The 26,148-nt window shown below is 36.0% G+C and overlaps 1 protein-coding gene across 4 annotated transcripts in view; it reads left to right on the top strand.

The window, feature by feature from the left end:
- LOC138715218 (receptor-type tyrosine-protein phosphatase S-like) overlaps positions 1 to 26,148 on the top strand; it is a 476,906-nt gene that overhangs the window by 312,681 nt on the left and 138,077 nt on the right. For all 4 annotated transcript variants that reach the window (XM_069847896.1, XM_069847898.1, XM_069847899.1 and 1 more), the window contains 2 exons: positions 13,217 to 13,430; positions 24,318 to 24,505. In XM_069847896.1, coding sequence (XP_069703997.1) covers positions 13,217 to 13,430; positions 24,318 to 24,505 — 402 coding nt within the window. The remainder of the gene's footprint in view (positions 1 to 13,216; positions 13,431 to 24,317; positions 24,506 to 26,148) is intronic.

Below are 26,148 nucleotides of genomic sequence, written 5' to 3'. Positions count from 1 at the left end.
ATGAAGGAAGAGTAAAGTCCTCGATTCAAAGTGTCAAAATAATTAATCTTGATTATTGGTTTCTTTTCCTATCAAGTAACCAATACTGTACAAAGTGTGCAATGTAACTTTGAGTATACCTTGAAAGAGACATAAGCTGATATGTTCAGAAGCTGGATATATCAGCTTAAAAGCTAAAAGTATCAGGGTCTTGGATAATTCTAAAAAAATGGAGCTATCAGTATATCTATCATTTCGTTTCATTCTGGTTCTATATCGTCTGCTGGTTCAAATGCTTCCGAGGACCATTTTACAAATACATACTTGGCTGATTTCATGCGAAAACTTAAAAAGAAAAACTCAGCATAAATTGTAAATATTCTTCAATACGCGAAAGCAAGGCTTAAATCGCATACACCACACGCTCGTAAGAAGATTGATGCCTGATGCACATGTTGCCAAGTTTCCGCCTTCCGACCTTCTACTAGAGTCGACCATGGCACACCATATGGCCTGTATTAATTTATACTCTGTTTTTATACATAATAAAACTTCCCGCCAATGAATTTAAACGTTAGGATGAATCTTGTAAATCAATAACAACAGGGGTTGGGGGTGTCTTACTTACTACCCTATACCTGTTTGACAGGATGCTACTACAACACGTTAACGTTTCTTGTTATACTGCCTCAGTCTAGAGGCCTGCTTTTAATCTAGTTAAGTTCAGTTTTTAAAGATGTCATTTACAATTACTTTTCATTCAAGATCATGGATATTTTGATTGGTGTGCTTAGTAATTACTTTCTATTTAATAGACGTAGAGAACATTACATACTCTGCTACCAAAGTAATCGTGAGTCGTAATTATGTGTAATTTTAGAGCTAATATGACAATGTAAGGAATGGAAGACTATCCATTTCCGTCAGTCATGTTTTGGAGAGGTCACTTATACTCCGTTTCTAGAATCTGTAGAGTACAGGGTGTTTAAAAAATACGGGGCATATTTTCAGGTATGTATTTCCCACATGTAGACAATCAAAATAGTTCATTACAACATGTGTCCGGAAATGCTTTATTTCCGAGTTATGGCCTTCACAACATTGAAATTCACCGGAAAGTTTTTCTTTCCGCAGGTCGTTGCCGTCAAAGGAGACAATAAGAGGGCACTCTGACAGTTCATTCCGAGGCGAAGGTTGCATTCAGTGTTGTGTAGGCGTTAGACTGTGCGACATTTATTCAAATCAATAGCTGGCAGAGAAACACTTCGTGTACGGTAAGGCGGACGGCAATGCTGCGCTGGCTCGTCGTTTGTACCAGGAGAGGTACCCACAGCGACAATGTCCAGATCGGAAGACATTTGTACGTCTCCATTAACGTCTGTGCGAGTATGGAAATTTTAACTCTCCTGGTTTGGGAAGGGGACGACTAAGATCTACAACTCCAGAAGTACAGGAGGAGATTCTGGAGGCTGTGAACATGACTCCTTCTATCAGCACACGAAGGGTAGCGTTGCAAGTCAATGTTCCTCATACGACTGTCTGGAGACTGTTGAAAGAGTATCAATTGTATCCTTATCATTTGCAACGTGTACAGGCCCTGTCACCAGCAGATTACCCTGCACGAGTTAGGTTCTGTCAGTGATTCTTGCAGCAGTGTGGTGTAAATCCGAACTTTCCTGCCTTAGTATTATGTACAGATGAAGCACAGTTCACACGAGATGGCATAACAAATTTCCACAATCAGCATGTATGGGCGTATGAAAACCCACGTGCAACTGTTCCATCTCATCACCAGGTGCGGTTCTCCCTCAACATGTGGGCCGGTATCATTGGTGATCGATTAGTTGGACCCCATGTACTTGTAAACAGACTTACGGGGCAGGCGTACACAAACTTCCTGGAAAACACAATACCTCATGTTTTAGAAGACACGACACTCCACTGATCAATCGTCAACACATACACTTCTTGCATGATGGCACTCCTGCACACTTCAGTCGTACGGCTCGCCGGTACTTGGATCGCAGGTTTCCTGATCAATGGATAGGTAGAGGTGGCTCAATTGCTTGGCCTCCACGCTCACCAGATCTGAACCCTCTCGATTTCTACTTGTGGGACAATTTAAAATCATTGGTTTATTCGTCTCTGGTGCCTGATTTGGAATCCCTTCGGAATCGAATTGTGGCATGTTCTGAGGACATACGCAATACTCCTGGAGTTCGGGATCGTGTTCGCAGGTCAATGAGACATCGATGTGAGGTCTGTATTCAAGCAGGAGGTGGACATTTTGAACATCTTCTGTAATAACAACGACCTGCGGAAAGAAAAACGTTCCGGTGAATTTCAATGTTGTGAAGGCCATAACTCGGAAATGAAAAATTTCCGGACACATGTTCTAATGAACTATTTTGATTGTCTACATGTGGGAAATACATAACTGAAATTATGCCCCGTATTTTTGAAACACCCTGTATAGGAGACGAAACAAGTCCTTTGCGCAAGTGGTGAGTGGAAGCGGCTAGTCCAACGACCGCTCTGGAGGAAAGCATTACTTGAAGGGAGCAAACGACTGCATAGAGAGGATCACTTCTATCTGAACGCAACTGAAGTTTGATTCCACGCGCATCTTACTTCTTATTGGCCGCAAGTCGATGCAGCTCGCAACACACTACCGCACTGATAGGCTCCTCCCATTCGCTCAATCAAAATGCGGTCACTTACTACAGTGGCTCCCATAAATATTCGGTTCGTGATTGATTTTACAGTATTTTGCTATTGTTGTTTTGTTCTGTGTTCAAGCGAACCTGCATTTCCTTGCAAATACATTATTTAAACACTTTGTACATAACGTTAAATAATTTACATCGAAAGTTTAATATTCACGATGTAATAACAAATAATCGGCAAGTACCATCAAAGTTCACTCTCTTTAATATTCGGTTTTGATTTCTTTGCTTTCAATCTAATGCACGTTTTCCGTTGACATCATTGTAGGGTTCAGTAGCGAACGTGCAATCATTCTGTCTACACGTTGTGCACAACCCTGGCGAGGTTGGATTAGTCTACAGGTCGTCAAATCGGTCGCAAAGGAAACAACACAACTTTTGTGATCTATCATGACGAAGAGGGGCTAAAATACACAAAAATAGCCAAAATATTAGTGTGAATAAGAATACAGTTGGGGATATAGTGGGAAGAGACAGAAACGAAGGCAGAATCGAGTCCATACACAGAAAGGGCAGCCAAAAAAATTAACTGAACGAGAAGACCATTCCATCCTGAAGAAAATAAAAGAAAATCTTCGACTAAATGCAACGAAACTTGCAGCATGTGTTCTTGAGGAGTTTAGCAAGCAGGTAGGTGCCGAAATAATTCGAAGATATTTGAGGAAAGAGTGGTTTAATGGGAGAGTATGTAGGACAAAACCTTACATAAATGAAATAAATAAAAGGATGCGGCTTCAGTTCGCAAGGGAACATGTCCACAAAGAGGAAAACTGGTGGGACGTTGTGATGTTTGCTGATGAAAGCAAATTTAACGTCTTCGGGTCGGATGGACAACAGTACGTGTGGTATAAGAAAAATGAAGATCTCGGAAAAAAAGAATCTGTTGCGAACAATGAAACACGGTGTGGGCAACGTCATGGTATGGCATTGTATGGCTGCAGGTGGAGTTGGTGAACTTGTTTTCGTAGAAAAAGAATGGATCAGCATGTGTATTTGGACATTATTAGAAAAAATTTAAAATGAAATGGAGAGAGCTAGGGATTAAAGACAGTTTCAAGTACTATCAGGACAATGATCCTAAACACACAGCTGTAAAAGTGCATTTATGGCTTCTACACAACTGTCCGAAACCCAGCACAATCACCGGATTTAAATCCGATTGAGATTCTGTGGAAGAACCTTAATCGCAATATCAGACAAATTTCTATCACTTCCAAGACAGAACTGAAACGGAGATTAACGGAAGAATGGAGGAAAATTAGTCCCCAATTTACTACGAAGTTATCCAGGAGCATGCCAAGACGTTTGAGGGCTGTTTTGAGGCAAAAGGGGTGTTCAACAAAATACTGAATTGAACAAACCGAATATTAATGAGGCACTATGTTCTATCAGAAATAATGTAATAATTTTTATAATTTTTTATTATGCAACAGAGAAGAGGTTTTTCATTTTGTTGTAATTCTATGTAATTTTACGGAGAGTATAATTTTAAGTTTATTATAGTGCACATTTTTACTTTCACTAATTTTTTTGAAAATAACTAGTGTATTTATTTTAATCTTACATGCCAGTCAAACCGAATATTAATGGGAGCCACTGTATACAAATTCCTGAAATGGAGTTTAAAGCGACGGGTGTGTCTAAAATTGCGCTATATACGCAATTACATGAAAAAAAATGAATCAGGAGAAAGCTTAAAAGCTCTTCCTAGAAGAGTGTTTGCGACTCTTCTGTTACATCGGACACATTTAATCACGAAGTTTTAAGACGGACAGTAAGTACTTTCTTCATGTAAAGAAAGCGTTATACTCAATTTAGACGATATTTTGCCTGATGCTCTCAAAAAACGAACACTACAAATTAAAATGTAATGTTCCTTATTGCGGAAAGTACTGAAAGCTATTGGATTCCAATAGTCTACAGCAGAAACGAGGACAATAAGAAATATGTAATGGAACGTGGCGACATGTTGCCTGTCGCAGCGAATTTTAACAATGAGAAAAATCAGGGAATTAGGGAGACCTGTAATATTTTTAGATTAAATTACTTTTAGTGTAATTCTGTAGCCTATTTTGCGTTCACATATTTCTTTAGTTGAATTTGTTTTTCTCAACTTAGTTCCGAAACGTCATATACAGTAGCCCCTCCTCGAAGTGGAGGTGGTCAGACTGTTTGAAATTTCAGTCGGAAGTTTCCCTCTGTATGAAAAAAACAGGGTATAAACCATTGGTTCCTAACCATTTTCAAGGCGCAACCCACTTTTGGGTGAAAGATTTCTTCGCGACCTTCCACTACTGTATCGGTTTGCCAACATTGTATTTTCAATAAATTGTACCTTTTAAAATGATTTATGTTTATTTCATCTTCCTTAATTAAAATTTTCCTATCATTATCTTGTTTATATTATTTAGGTTAAGTTATAGCTTTACTTAACCACATTCGAAAAATAAAATACATGTAAAATCGACAACAACGATAATTTTACTCAAAACCAGTGAATAGGCTACCACCCAACTTTTAATGCAGGAGTTCTCAACCTTTTTAAGACTGCGAGCACCGCCCACATGCACTAAGTGAGCGAGCACCATGAAATCGAATAGGTTTAATACATAAATAAATTAAATAAGACATAATATCTAATTCCTTAAAACACTCACCAAGGTAATGTGATCCTTGAACTTGAATGTTATTCAAAATTTCAGTGATATCCAAGTAGAAAACGCTTATATGTAAATCAGTAAATTAAGCGTGAACATGCTTTGTTAGTGAAGTATTTCATAAGTGAGAAAGTTCCCCCCCCCCCCGCATAGGCAGGTCGTCCCGAACATAGCTACGCATGTAAAAGAAACACTCCGTAGTATTTGGGACCTTTTTGTATCTTCTGCTTCCCAAAGGCTATGAATTTCTACTTTTAAAACATTTCAGTGCTAAGGAGGACTGGACATTATTCTCTTGAATAATCATAATTTTTCTGACTAAGTACACACTGAGATGAAAGGGATTATATACTGTACCATGAAATACGGGAAGGCCTGCTCGGTCGCTAAAATAGTATAACGGATGGATAAGAACACTGTTTGTTCCGACTCGTACAACAAGGTTTGCATTGAAAAAAGGACCTCAGAAGCGTTCGTGCTTGCGAGCACATTTTTTACTCGCATGACGAGAGCACCAAATGCCATTAAAAGAGCACCAGGTTGAGAACGCCTGTTGTAATGTATTGATACCTGCAAAGCGTGAAATCGGAATATGCAGATCATCCCATTCAGTTCAACTGTAAAAAACCTGGGAGTTCATTTTGAATCTAACCTTACCTGGGACACGCATATCAAACACACATGCAAGAAAGTATTTTCCACTTTTCACTCATTAAAAAGATTGTACCACTATCCAGCTAAATTAAAGCAGACGCTTGAACAGACTCTTATTATGCCTTATTTCGATTATTGTGACGCTTTATTCAGTGATCTCAGGGTGGATTTATCCCAGACACTGCAACGTGTTCATAATGTGTGTGTTCGTTTCATTTGTAATGTCCGCTACTACGATCACTTTTCGCCTTCTTTCGATAAATTGTTGTGGCTTAGGTTAAATGAGAGGAGAAAGTTACATTCCCTTTCTCTCTTATACCGAATTTTGCACACCTCTACACCCTCTTACTTATCTGTCCGATTCCACAGTCTTTCTCGGTATCATAACTTAAATACTCGGTCACAATATGGTAACCCTCTAGAAATACCACTGCACACATCATCTCTTTATTCTTCGTCTTTCACTGTTGCTACTTCTCGTCACTGGAATTCTCTGCCGCCTGAAGTCAAGGGCTGCCGAACTTTAATTTCCTTTAAATGTAAATTAGAAAAATATCTTATGATGAGTTGCCAGACCTAACGTGTTGCTAATGTGTTCCACTGTATTTATTTTTATTTTATTATTATTTTTTTTGTTCCTTATTTTTTATTATCTAAATCGTGTTTATTTATCACTTAATGCCAATATGTATCCACTATGTTGTGGTTTTTTATTATTAATCTATTTTTTGTGTACATTTTATTCAATTGTCGGTTTCTGGTTTAATTATGTAAATCCTACTTAATTGTAATCTAATACTAATATGTATACTAATGTGTTTATTTTTATTTTTACTGTGTGCATTTTTCTTTTTTTATTGAATTACCGGCTTCTGTTTTTATGTGATTCGTATTTGATTCTAACAAATTAATATGTATTTCACTATGTTTATTTTTATTTTATGAGGTAAATTTTATGTAACTACCTCTTTTGGTCTCATTATGTATCAGTATGTAATTACTAGACATCGGATTTTTAGGCACTAAAAATTGCAGTTTTAGGCGCCTAAAATAAGCTCAAAATTTGTAAAATTAGGCTCTATTTTAATGAAAATAGGCATTTTAGGCACATCAAGGTATCATACTTATTTCTTTCACTGAAATTTTTAGTTATACATTAAAATACGCACAAAAAATATGTTTAAACATTAAAAAAGAATACTATATTATATTTATAAACAGAGCTGCACAAATTTAATATATTGAAACTAATGAAATAATGATTATTGATATCAAGATTACTCATTTGAAGTTATTGAAATTCAGAGACTTTATTATAATTATCTGCACAGTACACCACCAGAATTTTTTCTAAATTCTCCACAGTTAGCCTTTGCCTTTTGTCACTGAGAATCATTTTGAAAGCAGAAAAACTTCTTTCAACAGAAACTGATGTGAGAGGCGCAAATTTTAAATTAGGTACAATAGAAACATCAATACTTACTGGAACATTTACACTTTCCCCCGATATCACTCTTGATACTTTTTCCAACAATGAAAATCCTACATTCTTATTTAATACGTTGTCCCACTTATTTTTAACTTCTTTCCCAGTTTCGCCCAAAGCTTCCTTTACTATTGCTATTTGGCTACAAAGAGATTGTTTTTCACGTTCTAATTGTTCAATGCTTGCAGGTATGAAAGAAAAGTTTGATGTTATGTAGGCAATATCGTTTTTCACTCGTGAGTCATTCAGACAATCTTTCACTGCTTTCACACACGCTGCACTATCAGTTTCAGGTAATTTATCAATAACTGTGACCACTTCTTTAAAATACTTAGAATAATACACCTCTGACTGAATCCAGGTTCCCCATCGTGTAACAACCGGCTGAGGTGGGAGCGGGATATCTGGAAAGTTCTCTCTGAATATTGAAATCCTGGATGGGGCTTTACAAAAACATTTTTTTGTGTTAGAAATAAACGAATTGACAAGAGGAAATTCATTCCGGATTGTTTCAGAAACCCTGTGAAGGCCATGTACTAGACAGGTTACATGCGTGAGGTTAGGTTAAAATGTTTTAAGAAGTGGAGCTGCAGCAACCATGTATGAGGCAGCATCAGTACAAAACAACAGAACTTTAGAATCGTCTATATTACCTGAGTATAAAGACTGTAGGCCTTTATTTACAAAATAAGCAATGGCTTGGCTATTCACTTTCGAAAGTTCCTTAACACATACGAGGTGTGGAATCGAAGGTCCATCAGGACTAAGTTTTCCTACTACCATATTTGCTATATACCTATTCATAGGATCTGAGGTTTCATCCACAGAGACCCATATGTAAGAATCACCTATATCCTCCCGAATGGAAGCTAAAGTTTCATTGTATATTCTGTCTAAGTAATTTTTTCTTAGGGTCGACACAGATGGGATATTTTGTTTGCAGTATTTTTGTAAAAACTGTCTCAAAACCGGATTTTCAATTGCATTCCAGGGAATGTTAGCAGCAACAAACGCTCTGGTTAAATCAGCATAGAAATTGCTGCTGAGATTGGATGAAGTAGGCTGTGTTAGTAAAGTTTGTTGCAGTTGATTTTTCTGCTGAGCTTTAGCCTTATGAGCCGCTCCTTGCACATGCTGCTTTAGGTGGCACTTCTTTACTTCTTTTCTTGCGAAATCTAAAAATGTAAAGTAAACTGAATTAAAATAAAATCCTAATTGTTGTATTGCCGTATTTCTATCACAAAGTTAGTGGGTTCGAACAATCAAAATTTTAATGACCTTCAAATACTTTAACTATCGGAATTTAAAAGGTTAAAGTGTAGTGGTCTTAAAAAGAATTATACCTCAGGATAGCTCAGTCAATGTATAAATCTTATAGGCCTACTCATTAAAATTAATAGAATTTATATATTTCAACTATTGTTACATACCTGCTTGCTACAAATCTTGCAGAATATTATTTTTCCATCATAAGTGAATTCTGAATATTCTGTTAGCCATTGCCGGATCAATGTAGATTTTGCACTTATATTTTTCGGCATTATCGCGTTAAACTTCACTGGAAAACGTCCTACCGCTCAAAACTTCTCAACACAAATAAGGTGAGGGAAAGAGCAACTGTTAACGAGCATTCAAATGAACCGTTGTTATTGAGATTCAATTGGACAAAAATACAAAGTTCCACTTGTTGTTGCATTTCCTGGTAGTGTTAACACTAGGAGGGCCATTCTTTTAAATATTTTGTAACGGTTTACCCTACTAATTCGCAGTTTTACGACTTTTCATAAATATTTCAAAAACACTCTTTCTCCAAAAATTGTGATTTTATGACACTCTGAAGGGCAGTACAGCTAATCGGTTTCAGACCGAAAACAGTCATTTTTATAGTATAGTATATCTCTGAATCGGTAGCAGCACATGTTGTGATTGTTGCCTGCTTCAAAACTAAGGTTGGTTCTTTGTCGGCATTTATGCCTCCAAACATGTTAAATTCGGTGAAATCTATTGCGAGTGTCGTGAGATTCAAAACATTTTGTTTCCTTTATCAATGGTTTCATGGCCGGTGTGAAGCAAACTTTCCACTTTTTAAATGCCTTAAATTTCGCAGTGAATGCATGTATAAATTATAAAAAGTAAGAGTAAAATGCGAAACTTTACAGTGAGTTAGGCATTTTTAGGCGAATATTAACAAATTAGGCTCTAATAACCGTTTTAGGGCATTTTAGGGCACTATAAAACTCTTTGAATACCTTTCAATTTCCATGAAACACAAATATTAATAATTATTTTTACTTTTCTCCTAAAGAAACAAAATAGGCATTTGCCCTAGAATCCGATGTCTGGTAATTACTCAATTCCGATCAAGTTTTATGTTCAACTGTGTAAGCAAGTTTTAATCCTGGTTGAGTGTAAGAGAAGGCCTTACGGCTTTAACTCTGCCAGGTTAAATAAAGCCATTATTATTATTATTATTATTATTATTATTATTATTATTATTGTTATTATTATTATTATTATTTTCCAATTCTCTTTGGCTTTCTAGACATACATTCCGTGTTATTACACATTTGTCTTGAACTGCTAGATGTATTTTGTTCATATTCAGTATTTACGAGTCAATTTATCTGAGAATTATGCACATAAAATATAATAATTTATAGTAGAAAGTTAATGGACCCCTAAGCACTTAATGAAATCATAATCACACAATGACGCTCAAATCCAGGATAAAGGCAGCTCATTGCATTTGTGATTTTCTGTGTTAAGTGAAAATAATAAAAACAAAATTATTAAGTTAGAACCAACACTTGAACACTTTCAATAGTAGTTCATAAGGCCAAGGATTTGACATAATAACAGCAAGTGATACAATTGACTGATTTATAAGGAAAATTGATTTCTGGTCAACATCACTTCACAAAAATAATTTTGATTCATTTCAGTGTTTTAAAGAACTCGTAGAAAATTGAGTTATGTATCGTATGATACTACACATACTGAATTTGTTTTTGCGGACATGCAGTCAGGCTAAGTTTTCATAATTTTAAATAACAACTTTTGCGTATTTTTTTTTTTTTTCGGAAGAGACTCAAAACAATTATGACAATCACAAATGAATAGCCTACTAATTCCATTTTAGGAAATTACATTCAACTGGCCGATAATCTAAATAATATTAAGGAAAGACTCATTGAAACATGTACAGCAGAGGAGGTAAGACCTGTCCTGTGACCTTATCATGTGCCGCGGATATATCACCAATGGGTATGGAGGGGGAAGATAAGTTTTACTCTAAGATGAACTTCCATGTCCCTAGATTCGTATAGTATTAACCATCATGAAACAAACTCTCTTTGCTCATTCTTTTCCCTCTCGCATAGCTCACTTGTCAGGTCTCGCTTCCTCATCTATAGCTACTGACGGAACATTGAAACTATACATATTTTGGCAGAGCGTAGTTTTGGATCAAAAGAATACAAGAATATCTCGAGTTTGCAAAAGAAGTTCTTACATTTTTTATAACATTTGAAAACTCGTATTTATGCCAAATAAGTTTCTAGTCTAAATGACTGCTATCAAAACAAAAGCTTGAAATCTCCTTGAAATTGAAAATGTGTGTATGTGTGTGTGTTTGTGGTGTGACTGAAACGTCTTTTTTATGTACAACGTTGTTTATGTTGTTGTTGTTGTTCTTCTTCTTCTTCTCCAACTTTCCTAGTATACCACTATCGTGGTGTTAGGGGATTTCCTCGGATCCATCTACTACATTGTACTCTATCTTCTGCAGTCTATTTAGCTGGCTCCATGTCTTTCCTCTCTTAGATGCTATTCGTTTTATTTCTTCTTTCCATGTTGTCCTTGGTCTTCCTACTGGATTTCTTCCTGTGGGTCTTGCTTCCATGAACTGGTGTACTTTCCTATCTACATCCATCCTTTTAACATGTCCAAACCATGACAGCTGTTTATCTTCTATTGTCCTTTGGATTGATTGTATTCTTAAATCTTCCCTTATCCTTTCATTTCTTATTCTATCTCTTCGTGTTTTCTTTACAATTCTTCTCAAACTTTTCATTTGCATTGCATTTATCATACATACTTATATCACTATTAGCCATCGTCCAACATTCACTGCCATACGTAAGGATTGGTTCTATTAGTACTGTTTTGTACATTCTTGTTTTAGTTTTGTTTTCTACTTCTGCATTTCCTAATACACATCTACTTAATGAATAATAAGCTTTTGTAGTTTTCTGAATTCTCTTGCGTATTTCTTTTTGTATTTTTCCAGTTTGATGTATCATTGTTCCCAAATATTCATAGCTTTCCACCTGGTTTAGTTGTTTTCCCTAGCTTTCAATCTTAATCTCCTTTATCTGATCTTCTGTTATTACTATCATCATGACTTTAGTTGTTGTTTATGTTCATGTTTAGAAAAATCTAAATAGGGCGTTTTTTTATAGTTCATCTCGCGACCCCCTTCATATCTTATCACGATTCCACAAGAGGTCCAGACTCATCCTTTAAAAACAACGTATTTAAAGTGATTTCAATTTTTTAAAATGATTTTTGTAATTGAGATTGAGGCTGTGATTAATCATGGTATGTAAATTGTGACAGAAGAAAACCATGAAAAACTTCAGTCACATTCGTTTGCCATGGAATTTTAACTTGGTATAGGTCCACCAACTTCTTATCACCGATTGGAGATGAGGTCTCTACTATCGCTACAATTGTGTTGACATCTATGAGTTCAGTAGTTCGGACTCCTGTCGTCGGTAATCGGAACTTGGCTCGCCTATTATTATTATTATTATTACCTACAATATTTCTATCTTTCCCTGAAGTCACTTACGTCTGTCAGATGTGTGGCATTAATGTCCAGTAGCGGTGCCAGAACTTTCAAATTTGGGGGGGGGGGGCTCTGGGGTGGGCGCACCAAAAAAAGGGGAGACAATATAAGTAAAGAAATATGCATTGTACTGTATATAAATAAATATTTGCAAGAGGACATAACATTGTCAATCATTTGGTACCAGTACTATTGTAGGCCTACTGCACGACTGACCAACCGACCGACCTATAGTACCGTGTATGTTACTCTTTTGTGTCATTGGAGGCTTTGGAACAGATAAATATAACCTGGAGCATGTATTTTTTTTCTCTATATGTCATAGTGCAGGTTTTATTAATATTTCACTATTGGAAGTACATACTCTATAAAATAGTACTTCCCAATTTGGTTGACTGCTTGAAAATATAAAAATGGTAGGACTATGTTTAGCAATTATATTCATTTCATTTTGAATGATGTAGGCCTTTATATACTTAAGTGTTTTGGCTTTCATTACGGAGTCATTATTACGTAATATTTTAAAGAATTAGGGCTATTTTTTCGTTGAATCGATGCACTATACAAACTAATTATTCATATGATATTCATTTTCATGTTAGAGAGGCTTGAGAGTGGGCTCAAATTAAAGCCCCCCCCTTGCTGGCGCCGCTCCTGTTAGTGTTACAGAATATTTTTTTGCGTATAAAAGTAAAATTTCACATTAGAAGAGAGACTTTTCGGTTGATTTACAAAGAGCAACAATGTGAATCTATGGAACTATTAAGTACTTGTACAATCTCAGAAAAGTAGTTCATTGTTTTACTTTCAATTACGGTATTCTTAAATGTTTTTCAAAACGTTAATACAAGGATTTTATCCATAGGTAAGACTGGTCGGTGCAGACAAATGGATTCATGTGACAGTAAGCTTTACTAGGGGCGCTGGATACGACTACAGAAGCTATACAGATTTACATGTGAAGTTAGCGAAGACAAGTGAAGTCATTCTCTATTACAGAGATTGGAATCCTACAATAATTCCGAAGTTTTTAAATGTGCGGAGTGCCTCGACTGCAGCATTCTTCCGAATTCATAATTGTGAGTATATTTAAGTGATCTTAAATAACATAGCCTGCTAATGCATGGTGATCTATTATTTTATTTTGCTCTTATATTTTTACACATTTTAGTATAAGTTGGAAAAAATTTTCTTCAGTTTTAACTCTATGGTAAACAGCATGGGCGTCCAAAAGGATCGTCTGCGCTGAATCACTTGCAAGACGCTACTTGCATAAGCTCATGACCTTGGGAGGGAGGGTTGAAGATGTAGGTAGCGACAGGTGACTTAACTAGAACAGTGGTGGTTTATTGTACGCTACACATCATCGGGGAATTTTGTGTACTTTAACTTGATTCAAAATCACAATTTGTTAAATAATACAAATAAAAATTCAAATAAATACATAAACAAACTATAGGCGTTGGAATAGTGTGATAACTACTCGTAGTATAAACCATTAAATAGATTCAAAACACTTTGAAAATAAAATATTATGAACTACAAGGCCCATGTAAATGGAAATGAAATACATAATCACCATTAGTCTGATGTAAAAATAAACCAATATTTATGTCTAAGTATAATAATGAATGAAATGTATTCTACTGAAATGAGCCTTCTTCAGTTTCATATATTTGTTTAGCAATATTGCATAAAAATCCGGAGTTACATCACACACTGGTCCGTCATGCGGGTCCTACATCTTGACTTCGCGCTGTTTCGAATTTTGTTTATATTACGTATCACCACATCCATGACGTGCTGAAAATTCAAAGTTTTCTCATAAAGGGCTTCTTGATGAAAAATGCAATATACTGTGTAGAAATTTGATACATCTCTTTCGTTAAGAAATACTGTACTTTTAGTGTGCCAATTAAACCCTTTTTCTCGGAAATAATGGAACGGGCTCCATAATTGCTATGGACACTAGCTTTGACTCCTGTAAATAATATTATGTTTATGTACGCACGAACAAAGGTCATTGAATATTTCTTCTCCAGTGGTGTTACTTTTTAAAGGGATCCGGTCTAATCAATATTCTTCAACACCTCATATAAATACAGATAACTGAGCCGTACCTATCAAATCATTGCTTTCATCACAAGCAAGAGAAAAATGTAAAACGTTATGAATTGTAGCATCAATCTCCCTAGATATGTCAGATATTTTAATTCTTCGTGCAACAGTTTGTCGAGAAAGGTGTAAATTGTGAAAGTGTTGCAATTCTTTGGGGCAGAAAATTTCTGCGACTCTAACCATGCATGTTTTTACAAACTTGCCTTCCTGAAATGGTTTGAGAGATTTGGCTATCTCCCATGACACAGTTTAACTAACAAGTCTTTTTCTGTCATGTCAGGTGCAGGAACGTCAATATGCAGAGCATGCTTATTTAACAGGTTACTCAATTCTTTTGCCCGATCTACTCCTGGAATAATGAAGGAATGTGCATAATAATAATAATAATAATAATAATAATAATAATAATAACAATAATAATAACAATAATAATAACAATAATAATAATAATAATAATGGTAATATAATATTCAATAACGCTAATATAATAATATTTATAATAATCAATAATACATTTCATCTCAGCATATTGAGAATGCCATGCAACATTCCCTCGAAACATGTCGGAAATTATCTTGGGACATATAAGACATTTTATATTATCACCATATTCAAAGCAAAGAAACTCTATAATAAAGAAATAATATAATTTCAGTTTTGTCAAGACAGAAACAAAACTGAAAGTAGGCCTATATTATTTCTTCATTATAATTCGACTTATTTGACAGCTTTATTAAATTGAATTCATAATTCAAATAAACTCTAGTTCCCACTCTACATTACATTTGGAGGTCGAAGGCTTGGACAGAGACATTCGTAAACCACCTTATAAATCCGGTACTCCCGCCACTGCCTTGTTTACTGTATCAAGCACACGCTATGGCAGTCAGGGTGCCTTACGAGGGAGGAGGGCGAATGGATTGATTCGCGAATCACCTTTTGGACATCTCTGGTATAGAGCCATCATTTTACCTGGGCCCGCCTGCTGACCCTCCAGTTTCCTTGTGGTCATTAGTCAGCGGATTAATACACACACGCATTCTTAAGCATCAAGATAAATCAGATGAGCGGACAAGACTAACTTAGTATAATTACTTTGCAAATTAAAATTGTGAACGTGCCTAACATTGCTTACCTTTTCAAAGAAGCTGTTGAAATTATTCTTATTGTTTTTGGAGACAGCTGTTGTAGCGTCACAAGAAATTTTCATTCACATGTTGCAACTCTTGTTGCGAAATGTTGGCTATTTCTTCTCGTATGTTATTTTGCAGTTCATCTAATTTTCGGGGATTTGATGTAAACAGCCTGTCTTTGAAGTGTTCCACGAATAAAAATCGCAGGGCGTTAGGTCTGGGGATTGATCAGGCCAGAGCCCTGCACTAATTACTCTGTCACCAAAGACATCAGCAATCGCACGCAATAATGTCTGAACTGTGTGAGCTGTTGTCCCATCTTGCAATCATTTTTTTTTCAGTCAAGTGAGAAAAAAAACTGTTTCAAAATTATGGGTACGTGTCAGACAGCATTGTTTTATAAAAAAAAAATAGAGCCAGTTTTATTATTGTAGTTGCACTCACAACACACCATATTCCGACCTTACGATCATGTAGCGGACTTCGGTGTTTGAGTCTTGGATTTTGTGTCGATCAGTATTCAGTAGGGCCTACCGATTATTTTGACTGTTCACTTGGCCATGCACATGAAACCACACCTCGTCACTGAAAAATATTACTAATATTAATTGTAATTTTACTCTTCATATTGTAATTGTAATCCCCTGGTAGAGGGGCAGAGAAGGCCTGGCGGCCTTATCTCTACCAGATTAAATAAATACTAAAAACACTAATTATTGTGGCATAATATTGCCGACATGTATAGACTCAAGAAACTAGATGCAAAACTGTATTCTTTTCTATGGGTCCCTGTCCCCTAAGGCTTACTATCCTGTCGTTTTGTATGGACGAAATTTCAGTAATTTCGCATGTTGACTCATAGCCGACACCTGCTTGCTGGGCTAATCACAGACTTTCTTGACGAACATTGTAATCGAGCAAGATCTTTTTCTCTGTTAAAACATAATATCCTCGATTTATTTTCTTATCCAATATCATTCTTGCATTCTGACTCTTTTTTGAACTGACGTCTGTTAGGTGGATCAACCCCAGGAAAACGCTCCTAAAATGTCCTACGACACTGGGCAGGTAATAACTCTTTCTTCTATACTAAACTTCTGCACCAAGACTCTTTGTACTTACAACTCAAGAGAGAATAGCTGATCTTGCATACCACATTTATCCTACCTGTTCGTGGACAGGCATACTCTTCTTAGCCACAGAACTGCCACTGAGAGCAAGTCTGTATAAAATGAAGGCTCTGTAGTTGCATTCAATGTCCATTCTCTGAAGTAAATTTCACTATATTGTGACTTTTATTCAAAAGAATAATGTAACTTTTATTGTCACAACAATAATCACTTTCTATAATTGAATTTAAACACTCCCGTCAACAATGGGATTTCCACTTCACACAGCAACATAGTATTCGTTATTGCACTCCACAGACGACAATGGCAATTCACTTGGACTATTGAGAACAACAATGTACTCCTTATCTCAACTAATGTTCACAAAGCACTATTTACAAACAAAACTGTCAGTTCTCAGTTCACAGTTTGTTTGCCTTGGCTAGTTCTTCTAGCTCATTCACTCAAGTTCACAGTATATCGAACCCAAGACTTGCAGAGACAGTCCACTGAACTTCGAACTCAAGACTTCCAACTGCGTTGCTTCCGCCTGGGCGCTGATCAAGTTCACTCGCGTGTCGAACACTAGACTCCTGGGCGCTGCTGAACTCGCTGTCCAATACAACTGTCCCTCTTCGAAGGCTGCTCGCTTTTTATTAGTTAAACCACACTTTCCAGAAACTACGACCCTGGAAGTTTCTGTTTCTGGACGATTCTGTTCTCGCTGCTCCTTTTCTTCCCCCTCTCTGCCGTGGCCCAGCATGTCGTCGTCTCTCCTCTCCTCTCCTCTCCTCTCCTCTCCTCTCTACGCCGCGCGCCGCCCCCCAGTGCTCCGCGGAGCTTGCCTCGTCTCCCGCGCGCCCTGTCGGACGGTGTTCGAATCCCGAGGCAGCTGTCACAATAGCATTATAAGAAGAATGAAGAAAACAACGGCTACTCCAAATTTATTTACATTTCAATATCTTGTGAAGCACTTGACCCCAGAAAATGGTTTCAGATACACCGTTTGCTTGCCTGTTGAGCTCTTCCCTTAAAACCATTGAGGATACTTGTGAAGTAATTGTGTATAAATTTTGGGAATATTTGTATTCATTATAGACAGTAATGCATGGAGAAAATAATACGAAATTTAAATTTAGACAAAAACCTGTTCTTATTTGCTGCATCAATTAGTCTACTATACTTTCAGTAATTACCGTCTGTCGTGAGTATGGAATGAGTGTGAATATTGGATTTTTTTTAGGAATATCGCGCTAAATTACACAAATATTCCGTTAAATAGTCGCGTTAATTTTTATGCAAAAATAGTTAAGTTACAGTACCCAATTTTATTATTTAACGAACATTTTTATCAAGTAAATTGAACAAAGGATTAAAAATGGTGACTCCTGAAGAACCATTTGGTAAGTAAGCACCTCTGTACTAGGTTAGCCTACATTGTGTGGGGAAAAAAGTACTTTGCAGAAAATGACAACTTCGACACTAGAATATACGCCCCACTAAATTTATCTTCTATAGGTCTAAATTTGTGTTCGTGTGGTGTTGTTATCTCCCGAGATTGTTACCTGATGAGATAATAGTTAGAGATACATTTGAATGATATTATTAGTTACGTTAATGGACTATTTTCAGCACATTTGCATCTATCCTGGTATTATATTACTACATACTGTGTAGGATATAAGAATAACATTTTTACGAGTGATATCAAGTAAATAACTTCATGCTACTTTTATTTAATCATTATACGAAACACAAATATATATCCTAATGCCATATTTATGGATTTACGGTCATGAAACTTTTTAGCATCTTGCACAGTAAAAAAGAAAGTTTTAACTTGTGTGTCTACTGTGTTATTTCCCGTACAGCTGTCTTATTGGATATGCACAGATTTTGTTCATAATTACTAATAAACATAATTATACGAGCCAACGTATTCTCGAATTATGCACCTGAAATATGATAATTTTGGTAAATAATTAATGGCAATTTATTAAAAATGGAAAAGATGACATAGCTCACACCAAAGGAAAAGACAATGTCTCTGGAGAGAACTTTTTATTATCCGCAGAATAATGTGTACTCTTGTTTATATCACGTCTAAGTTCTACCGTCTTTATTACAGAAAAATAATCACTAGAGATGGAACAATTTCTTCGTAAACAAGATAACAGCATAATCATGACTCGAGTTAGGATACATGACGTCAGGGGGAGAAGGCTAGAGTGTACAGTCTCGTTCCAAACCTCCTAAGTGAACAGTATGGTAAATGCCGAGTTAAGTTACGTATCGCACGTGGTAAAAAGGGAAAAATACTATGTAAATGGTGTAAGATAAATGGGATTAAAACGTCAAGAACTAAAACTCCATTGTAGTTCTATAAAACATACGGAAAATGTTAATTTTTCAGCACGCAAAGACAGTTAAGAAACATTTCCAGCTACACAATCTGAATATTTTCGAGAAGTAGGTATGTGAAATTATGGTATCTGATAATATTCCGTTTTCTAATAAAAAAAAAATAAAAAATAATGAATGAATGAATGAATAAATGCATAAATAAACAAATAAATAAATAAATATAGGCTATAAATATATAAATAAGTAAATAAATTAAATAAGTAAATAAGTAAATACGTAAATAAATAAATAAGTAAATAAATAAATCCTAACTTCATAAACTTCTTCAATAATTTCAAGAAAAAAATTGTTTCTGGGCCGGGTATCGATCCCGGGACCTTTGGCTGAACGCGCCAACGCTCTACCAACTGAGCTACCCAGGAATTCCACCCGACACCATCTCAGTTTTTCCTTTATATCCACACACCTCAGGTGAGCTGACAAGACGCCAGAAACCCAACTTTGAGTGCATACAAACTCTGTGTGACTTAAATTATGATTTTCTGTTAACGTACTTACTTACAAATGGCTTTTAAAGAACCCGCAGGTTCAAACCCGCCCTCACATAAGTCCGTCTTCGGTCCTTATCCTGTGCAAGATTAATCCATAGTCTCAAATATTTTCCTAAGAACCTTATTCTCAAACACTCTTAAGCTCTGTATATATTATGCAAATCTGGCTTCAGGTATAGCTCCCTGTGAAAATTTTCACAAAATTTATTTAAAAAAATACAAAAATCGATATCTCCCAAGTTGAACAGCTCTTAACAAACTGTATTTATCTAAATGTTATGAAGTCATATCAACTTAGTATTCCAAAGCGTACATTTATAACAAGGATAGACATCCAAACATTTTTAAATTCCATAAATTACTTCTTAATATAATTAAATTGCATGCAACATATAATTACTTATATGCATATTGTTCTGCAACTGTAAAGTATATATTGCAAAAAAAAAAAACAAACAAAAAAAAAAAAAACAAATTTTTAAATATGGCACTCGTCTAAATACGTTTGTATTTTAACTCAATACGACGGGATTTCTTCTCTGCAAAAACATCAATAATTTTATCTTTGAACTGAAGATCCTTTGACATCGCTGACAGTAGTGCTTCTCAATGGCCAAGAAAGATAAACGCGATAGTCGTTCATTGGTCATAAAATTTCGTAAAAATGTTTAAACCCGTGCATCCCACTTTGTGAATTTCATTAGCCAACGAACGAAGCACTTTCAGTGCCATGATTTCGAGCATTTCTTTTTCCGTGTCATGTGACACCCACCTAAACATATCTCTATCAATAAATCGCCTGAGTTCTGGGGAATCTTCACATCGCAATTTCAAAAGCTGATGGAAATTACTTGCTTTGTTCTTATGCCCACGGATTTCTAGTTCCTGCTTTGATAAATATAACAACGATGAAAATAGTTTATGTAAGGCGACACGAGAATTTTAAAGGCCTTGCAACTTTGCAAGATTCAAACTGGATGCAACATTTACTCCATTCTGCACCAGCAGTACTTTGGAACATGATTCATTGTGGCACTGGGATATTTCATGGGAACTAAATTTTCTTAAGGCATGTTTCCAATTGGAAAAGCCGGAGGAAATTAAACAAGGATCGGTTTTGGTGGAGAAATTTAATAGTTTTTTTATCACTAGCTTCCTTGCATAATTTACAAAATACCACTTTTTTGTGTTCATCGTACAAAATCCACTGATGTTTGTCCTGCCATGAATTTTGGAAAATTCTACCCTTACCAGCACCCTTTGTTTCGTTTTCGCACGACAAAACAGAATCACAAAGTTTTGAAATATGTGAAGACAAACTTTGTACATCAGCTAATTTTTGAACGGAATTAAAATCCATTATATCGGAATAGGATGGTTGTCAATGATCGTTGGGCAGGATCTATCTGCGGTATTTCAATTAAACATTTATCCATGATCTTGATTAACAGCACAAGAAAATCACATCACAATCACACTAAGTAGTTAACCGCACAGCGACTTTCGCGCAAACTAAAATTAAAGTCAACTGATACTTTCGTTCTTTTATTTACTAAGCACCGCTAATCAACGAAGAAAAATTAAGCTGTTAATTGTTGCTATTCTCTTAAGTTGTATTCTGTTTGATTTAAAATTTAAAAACATGAGTTAACTGTTATTATTAACTACAACCAGTGGCGGTGCGTCAATAAGAGCACAAGAGCACGTGAACACCTTGTTTCCATTAATGCACTACTAGTTTTATTATTTTAATACCGTATTGGCGTAGTGGGGATGTATAATATCAGGATCGAGTATTTTAAACTTCCCGCATCTTGCATAAACTTTTTATGTAAACTTGGCAACATCCGTTCACATAAAAGCCGTGCTCTTTTCAAGAAGGTTACAGAAATTTCACGCATGCGCGGGAGAAAATTGTCTTTCGCTGGCCGCTTATGACTCGTCAAGAGCACAAAGCATTAAGTGAACAGTGAATCTATCCTACAGATGGCAGGTGCATCGATGCCTATCGTTTCTGTATTTTAGCCTGCAGGTGTCAGCATCTCACTGTCGGAAGGTTTACTATATGTCGAAGTGTGTACAGTGCTGCTATAAATACGAGAGTGTAGTTTGTGAATTACTATACTTCAGTTTCGGCATATAGCATAGTTTGGCTTTCAAACACGTTCTGGCTGAATGTGATGGTGGTATGAATTTAAATATCTGTATGGTGGTGTATATTATTTAAGAATAATATTTACTGGCATGTATTTATAGTAATCAATCTATGCGAATGGGATTACAGTACTGGCATAGGCTACAGTGTATCAGTGCGTTGTGAATCAAAATATATTACTGAACATACGCTTTTGTAAATTGTTTTATGTATTAATTTTTAACAGACGTAAACAATGAACTCTGTTCAAGTAATTTTGAAGAATAAATAACTAGGTAAACTGGCTTTCCAGGAAAAATTGGAAATAAAAAGACTAGGTTTCATTATTATTATTATTATTATTATTATTATTATTATTATTATTATTATATGTTGTTTTGAATTTATATACGGTTTTTCGACAGTGAAACATTGCAATCATGACATTTCATATTAGGCTAAAAACGTACGATTTCAAATTCTCTTCGATTTTGAAACACAAAATTGTGAACACACATAGTATTTTATCACGAGCCGCCACTGACTACAACTCTTAGCTAACTCTTTGTATACAAAGGCCCAACAATGCTTCCTTACTTTAACTTGCGTATTTAAAAAATTGTCTTCACTGATATTAATAAATCATTCACCTAAAATGAGACGACGATGTGATGACAATGTTAATAATAATAATAATAATAATAATAATAATAATAATAATAATAATAATAATAACAAGACACATTATTAGGTGGGCTCTGGCCCGACGGGCCCATGTAAGTTGGCGTCACTGCTGAATCAATCAATGTTCCCATTATTGTGACCATATTAGTTTCGTATGATAGACGATATTAAGATTTATGGATCATATGCGGAGACTAAGAGGAAGGAAGAAAATCGGAAATATTGGAGAATGCTGTGTTCAGTGAAAGACCTGTTCTCGGGCAGAAGTGGGGTAGAACACTATGTATTAGTTTCGTAGCATACTATCCAAACAAACCCTCGGCGTATTACTATTACTGAAACTGTAATAAATGCACGCGAGTCTTTAAGGTCATGCAGCGACTAACAAATGCACGCTCTCTCAGCCGACTGTGTGTTCTTGCAGTTTAAATCAATCCTGTAACCACGGGAAGAAAAAGAAAAAAGGAGACATTTATTTATTTCCAATTCTTGTATGTACCTATTTTCAATGTACCTACCTGAGGTACGAGCAAGTGCTGAGTCGTGCTGAAACCAGACGGACTATTTTTCTTCCTCTGTTAATTACAGAATGTATCTAAGTAGGCCCTAAATATTTGATTTATGTAAGCAACACTGCTAACAGTCCACCTGGTCAGCCAGCCAGGTCACCCGATCTTAACCCCTACGATTATTTTCTTTGGAGATACATCAAATCTAAAATGTTACAAATAATCTACGAATATTATTTTTGATCAGCAAGAAAACATTAGAATAGAAATTAGAAATATTACAGCAGATCTTCTTCTACATGTGAATGGAAATTTGCTCCAGAGGATGGCATTGTGCATCACACATTATGGATGGCATTTTCAACATCTCATGATTGGAAACCAGTAAATCAGATATATATGAACGAAACCTGTGCAATAAGGGAGCTGTACAGAAAGTAACACGAAAGCAGGCAAGTTAAAAACTTTTTTTTACTATGCAAGGTGCTGAAAAGTATGACGATCGTGAATCCATAAATGCCTCGTTAGAATACTTATGTGTTTCGTGTGATGATTAGGTAAAAGTAACATTTCCGTGGTTGTGGGTCAGATTTAACTGGGAAAGTGCCTGATTTGGCCAAGGCAGCACACGTTTGTTAGTCACTTCGCGACCATAGAGACTCACTGTAGATCAGTGCTTACATCTTATAAAATGCAGCTTGCAATACACAACAGAAGGTAGAAGGGGCAGAATACCGAAATTGCTTAATGTTGAATGAACAAGTGGTAGCTAAGGGGAGGGAGATAATCCCTTATCCCTCTGCACTGCTTGTGTATTACGGGGTTGACACGTGAGTCACAAAATGCCGACCACTGCTGTAAATATACACACAAGTGCACGAGAACATACGGATGTATGAAAAATTAAAACACACATACACATGCACACGCAATGCGCGAGTATATAAGCTATCAGCAGTATACATACTTCCTCTTGATTGGATCAATTTTTATGTTGCATACTGTGTATACAGCCTCAGCATTATTAACTCGATTGAACTTTTGCAGACATCCCTTAATTCTCCTCTCCACCTTCCCCGGCAGAGACAGTAATGTTTTGGTGCAGTAACAGTAAAAGCAGACAGGAAGATCAGTGACGGGTTGTATCAGGCGGGAATCAGGAACTTTTGACTCTCGCTGGTCGCCTAAAATCCACCACTGATGCACAGAGCCTTACTGCACGTTTGTTTATAAGGTAGTGTAAGCAAAAAGGACAGGGACGGGGGTTTCTTTGTTCCTTTCACTTTTGTCTTATGTCCAGGGCTGGTGTATAATAAATTGATGTTCAAAACACAGTTATTAATTACAAATGTTTCTCTTTTTAGACTCATTTAATTGGAATAGCAATGGTAGTGAACTAGAGTATAACAAATTTGCACCACGGTCGTCTGAATTGTGTGTGAGTCTTCTGTACTACACTACTAGTGCATCCACTCATCTGCAGTTAATCTTTTACTACAATAACATAGGAAACGGAAAGTGGGAACTGTTACAAGAAGTGAAACCTAGTCAGGTAAGCTCTATTATTTCCACATAATCAAAATTATTTCATCTAAAGATTGATAGTAGCAGAAACTAAATAATTAAACTAATTATGACTGTTTGAATACAGATGAAGAAATATAAAGGGTCCCATAAGTCACGCACCAAAGGGGAAAATGAACTTCAAAATATATGTTCGAAGTTCTGACTATTTCCGTATAGACATATTCAGACAGACGACAGTGATACGAAAAGACAAAAAAATTGGTAAAATCAGAGAGGCAAAATTATTTACGAAAATCATTTTAAAATTATTTTTAGAAAAAATGAAGAGTATTGCATGTTTTATAACCTATATAAATGGTGTAATACCAGTATGACACAGAATAGAATTCTCGTAAAATATCTTTAAATTATACCATTTTATTAGCCTTCGGGTCCCTCCTCCATACAGGAGAAAAGTAAAACTTCATATTATTATCTATATATTAGTATATATTATCTTCATACTACATGTTGCAATCGATTAACAAACAAAGTAACATAGCTTTTGGGTGGCCTAGAACATACCTTGCTAATCGGGTAGATCAGTTTTCTCATCTTCTACTTTTTCTTCTTCCTCATTCTCCTCTTCCTCCTCTGAAGATGGTTTGTTGCAATTCTAGTATATTCTGGTGCCCTCATAAGATTAACTACATCAGTAGAGAGTGATCCTAACTTTTTTCCTTGGAAAATGTCGTAGAGGATACAAGGCCTTCGGAAAATATCCTCATCTGTAGCAGTTCTGGAAATCTTTCTGTAGTGATGTTCTTTGTATGATGATACATTTTTGTTTGTTGCGTATTGAGCTTCATCTAACATCTGATCAATTGAAAGGAGGGCAACAGAAATGGCCGCTGATCCATGTACAAGCATTGAGAACACGTCGTAAGGTGTCGAGTGTTCCTTCTCTGCAAGCAGATACGAGTCTTGTTTGCAGATGAGATATTGTCGTTATCCATTCTGCATACACGACGAACTTTAAATGACCTCATAAACATAAATGAAGAGGCGAGAAGTCAGAACTGAGAGGGGGCCATTCAATAGGCCTACATCGACAATCCATCGTTCAGAGAACTGTTTCCAGTTGTGCGTGGCTTAAGGGACACTTTTTACTTTAAAGGAAGAAATTTTTGTTGTAATATGAAGTAGGATTATCTCCATTTTGAATCTTTCGTACACTACTTTTAACACTTGAATATAAATACTTGATTAAATGGCGAACAGATCAATTTCAGAACACACACACTATTTGACCCAACTCTTCATCACATGAATGCACCCACACAACAGGCAGCGATGTTGAGATGACGTCGAGACACAGGAGGCTCTGAGGATGGTATCAAGTAGCACCGAAACCGCTGTAAGCCGCACATGCTTACATAATTAACACGAGTAAATTCGCCATTTAATCAAGTATTTAGGATTATCTCCTTTGTATTTATTCGATTGTAAGAATAACTGAGGTGATGATGCCAAAGTTTAATTTCAATATTTTGTTGCACGAAAAGACCGTTTCTTTGTAAGAACATAAGCATGTAATTACGAATTTTCGGAAAAAAAAATGGATAGAACATTGGTGATCACGTACAAATTGTATAGCACAGTCTCTCATATACAATAGAGGAAGTAAGA

Source organism: Periplaneta americana, chromosome 15 (assembly GCF_040183065.1).
Source record: "Periplaneta americana isolate PAMFEO1 chromosome 15, P.americana_PAMFEO1_priV1, whole genome shotgun sequence".
Classification (NCBI taxonomy): Eukaryota; Metazoa; Arthropoda; class Insecta; order Blattodea; family Blattidae; genus Periplaneta; species Periplaneta americana.
Note: the sequence above shows the minus strand (reverse complement) of the source record. Positions and strands in the feature narration are given on the sequence as shown.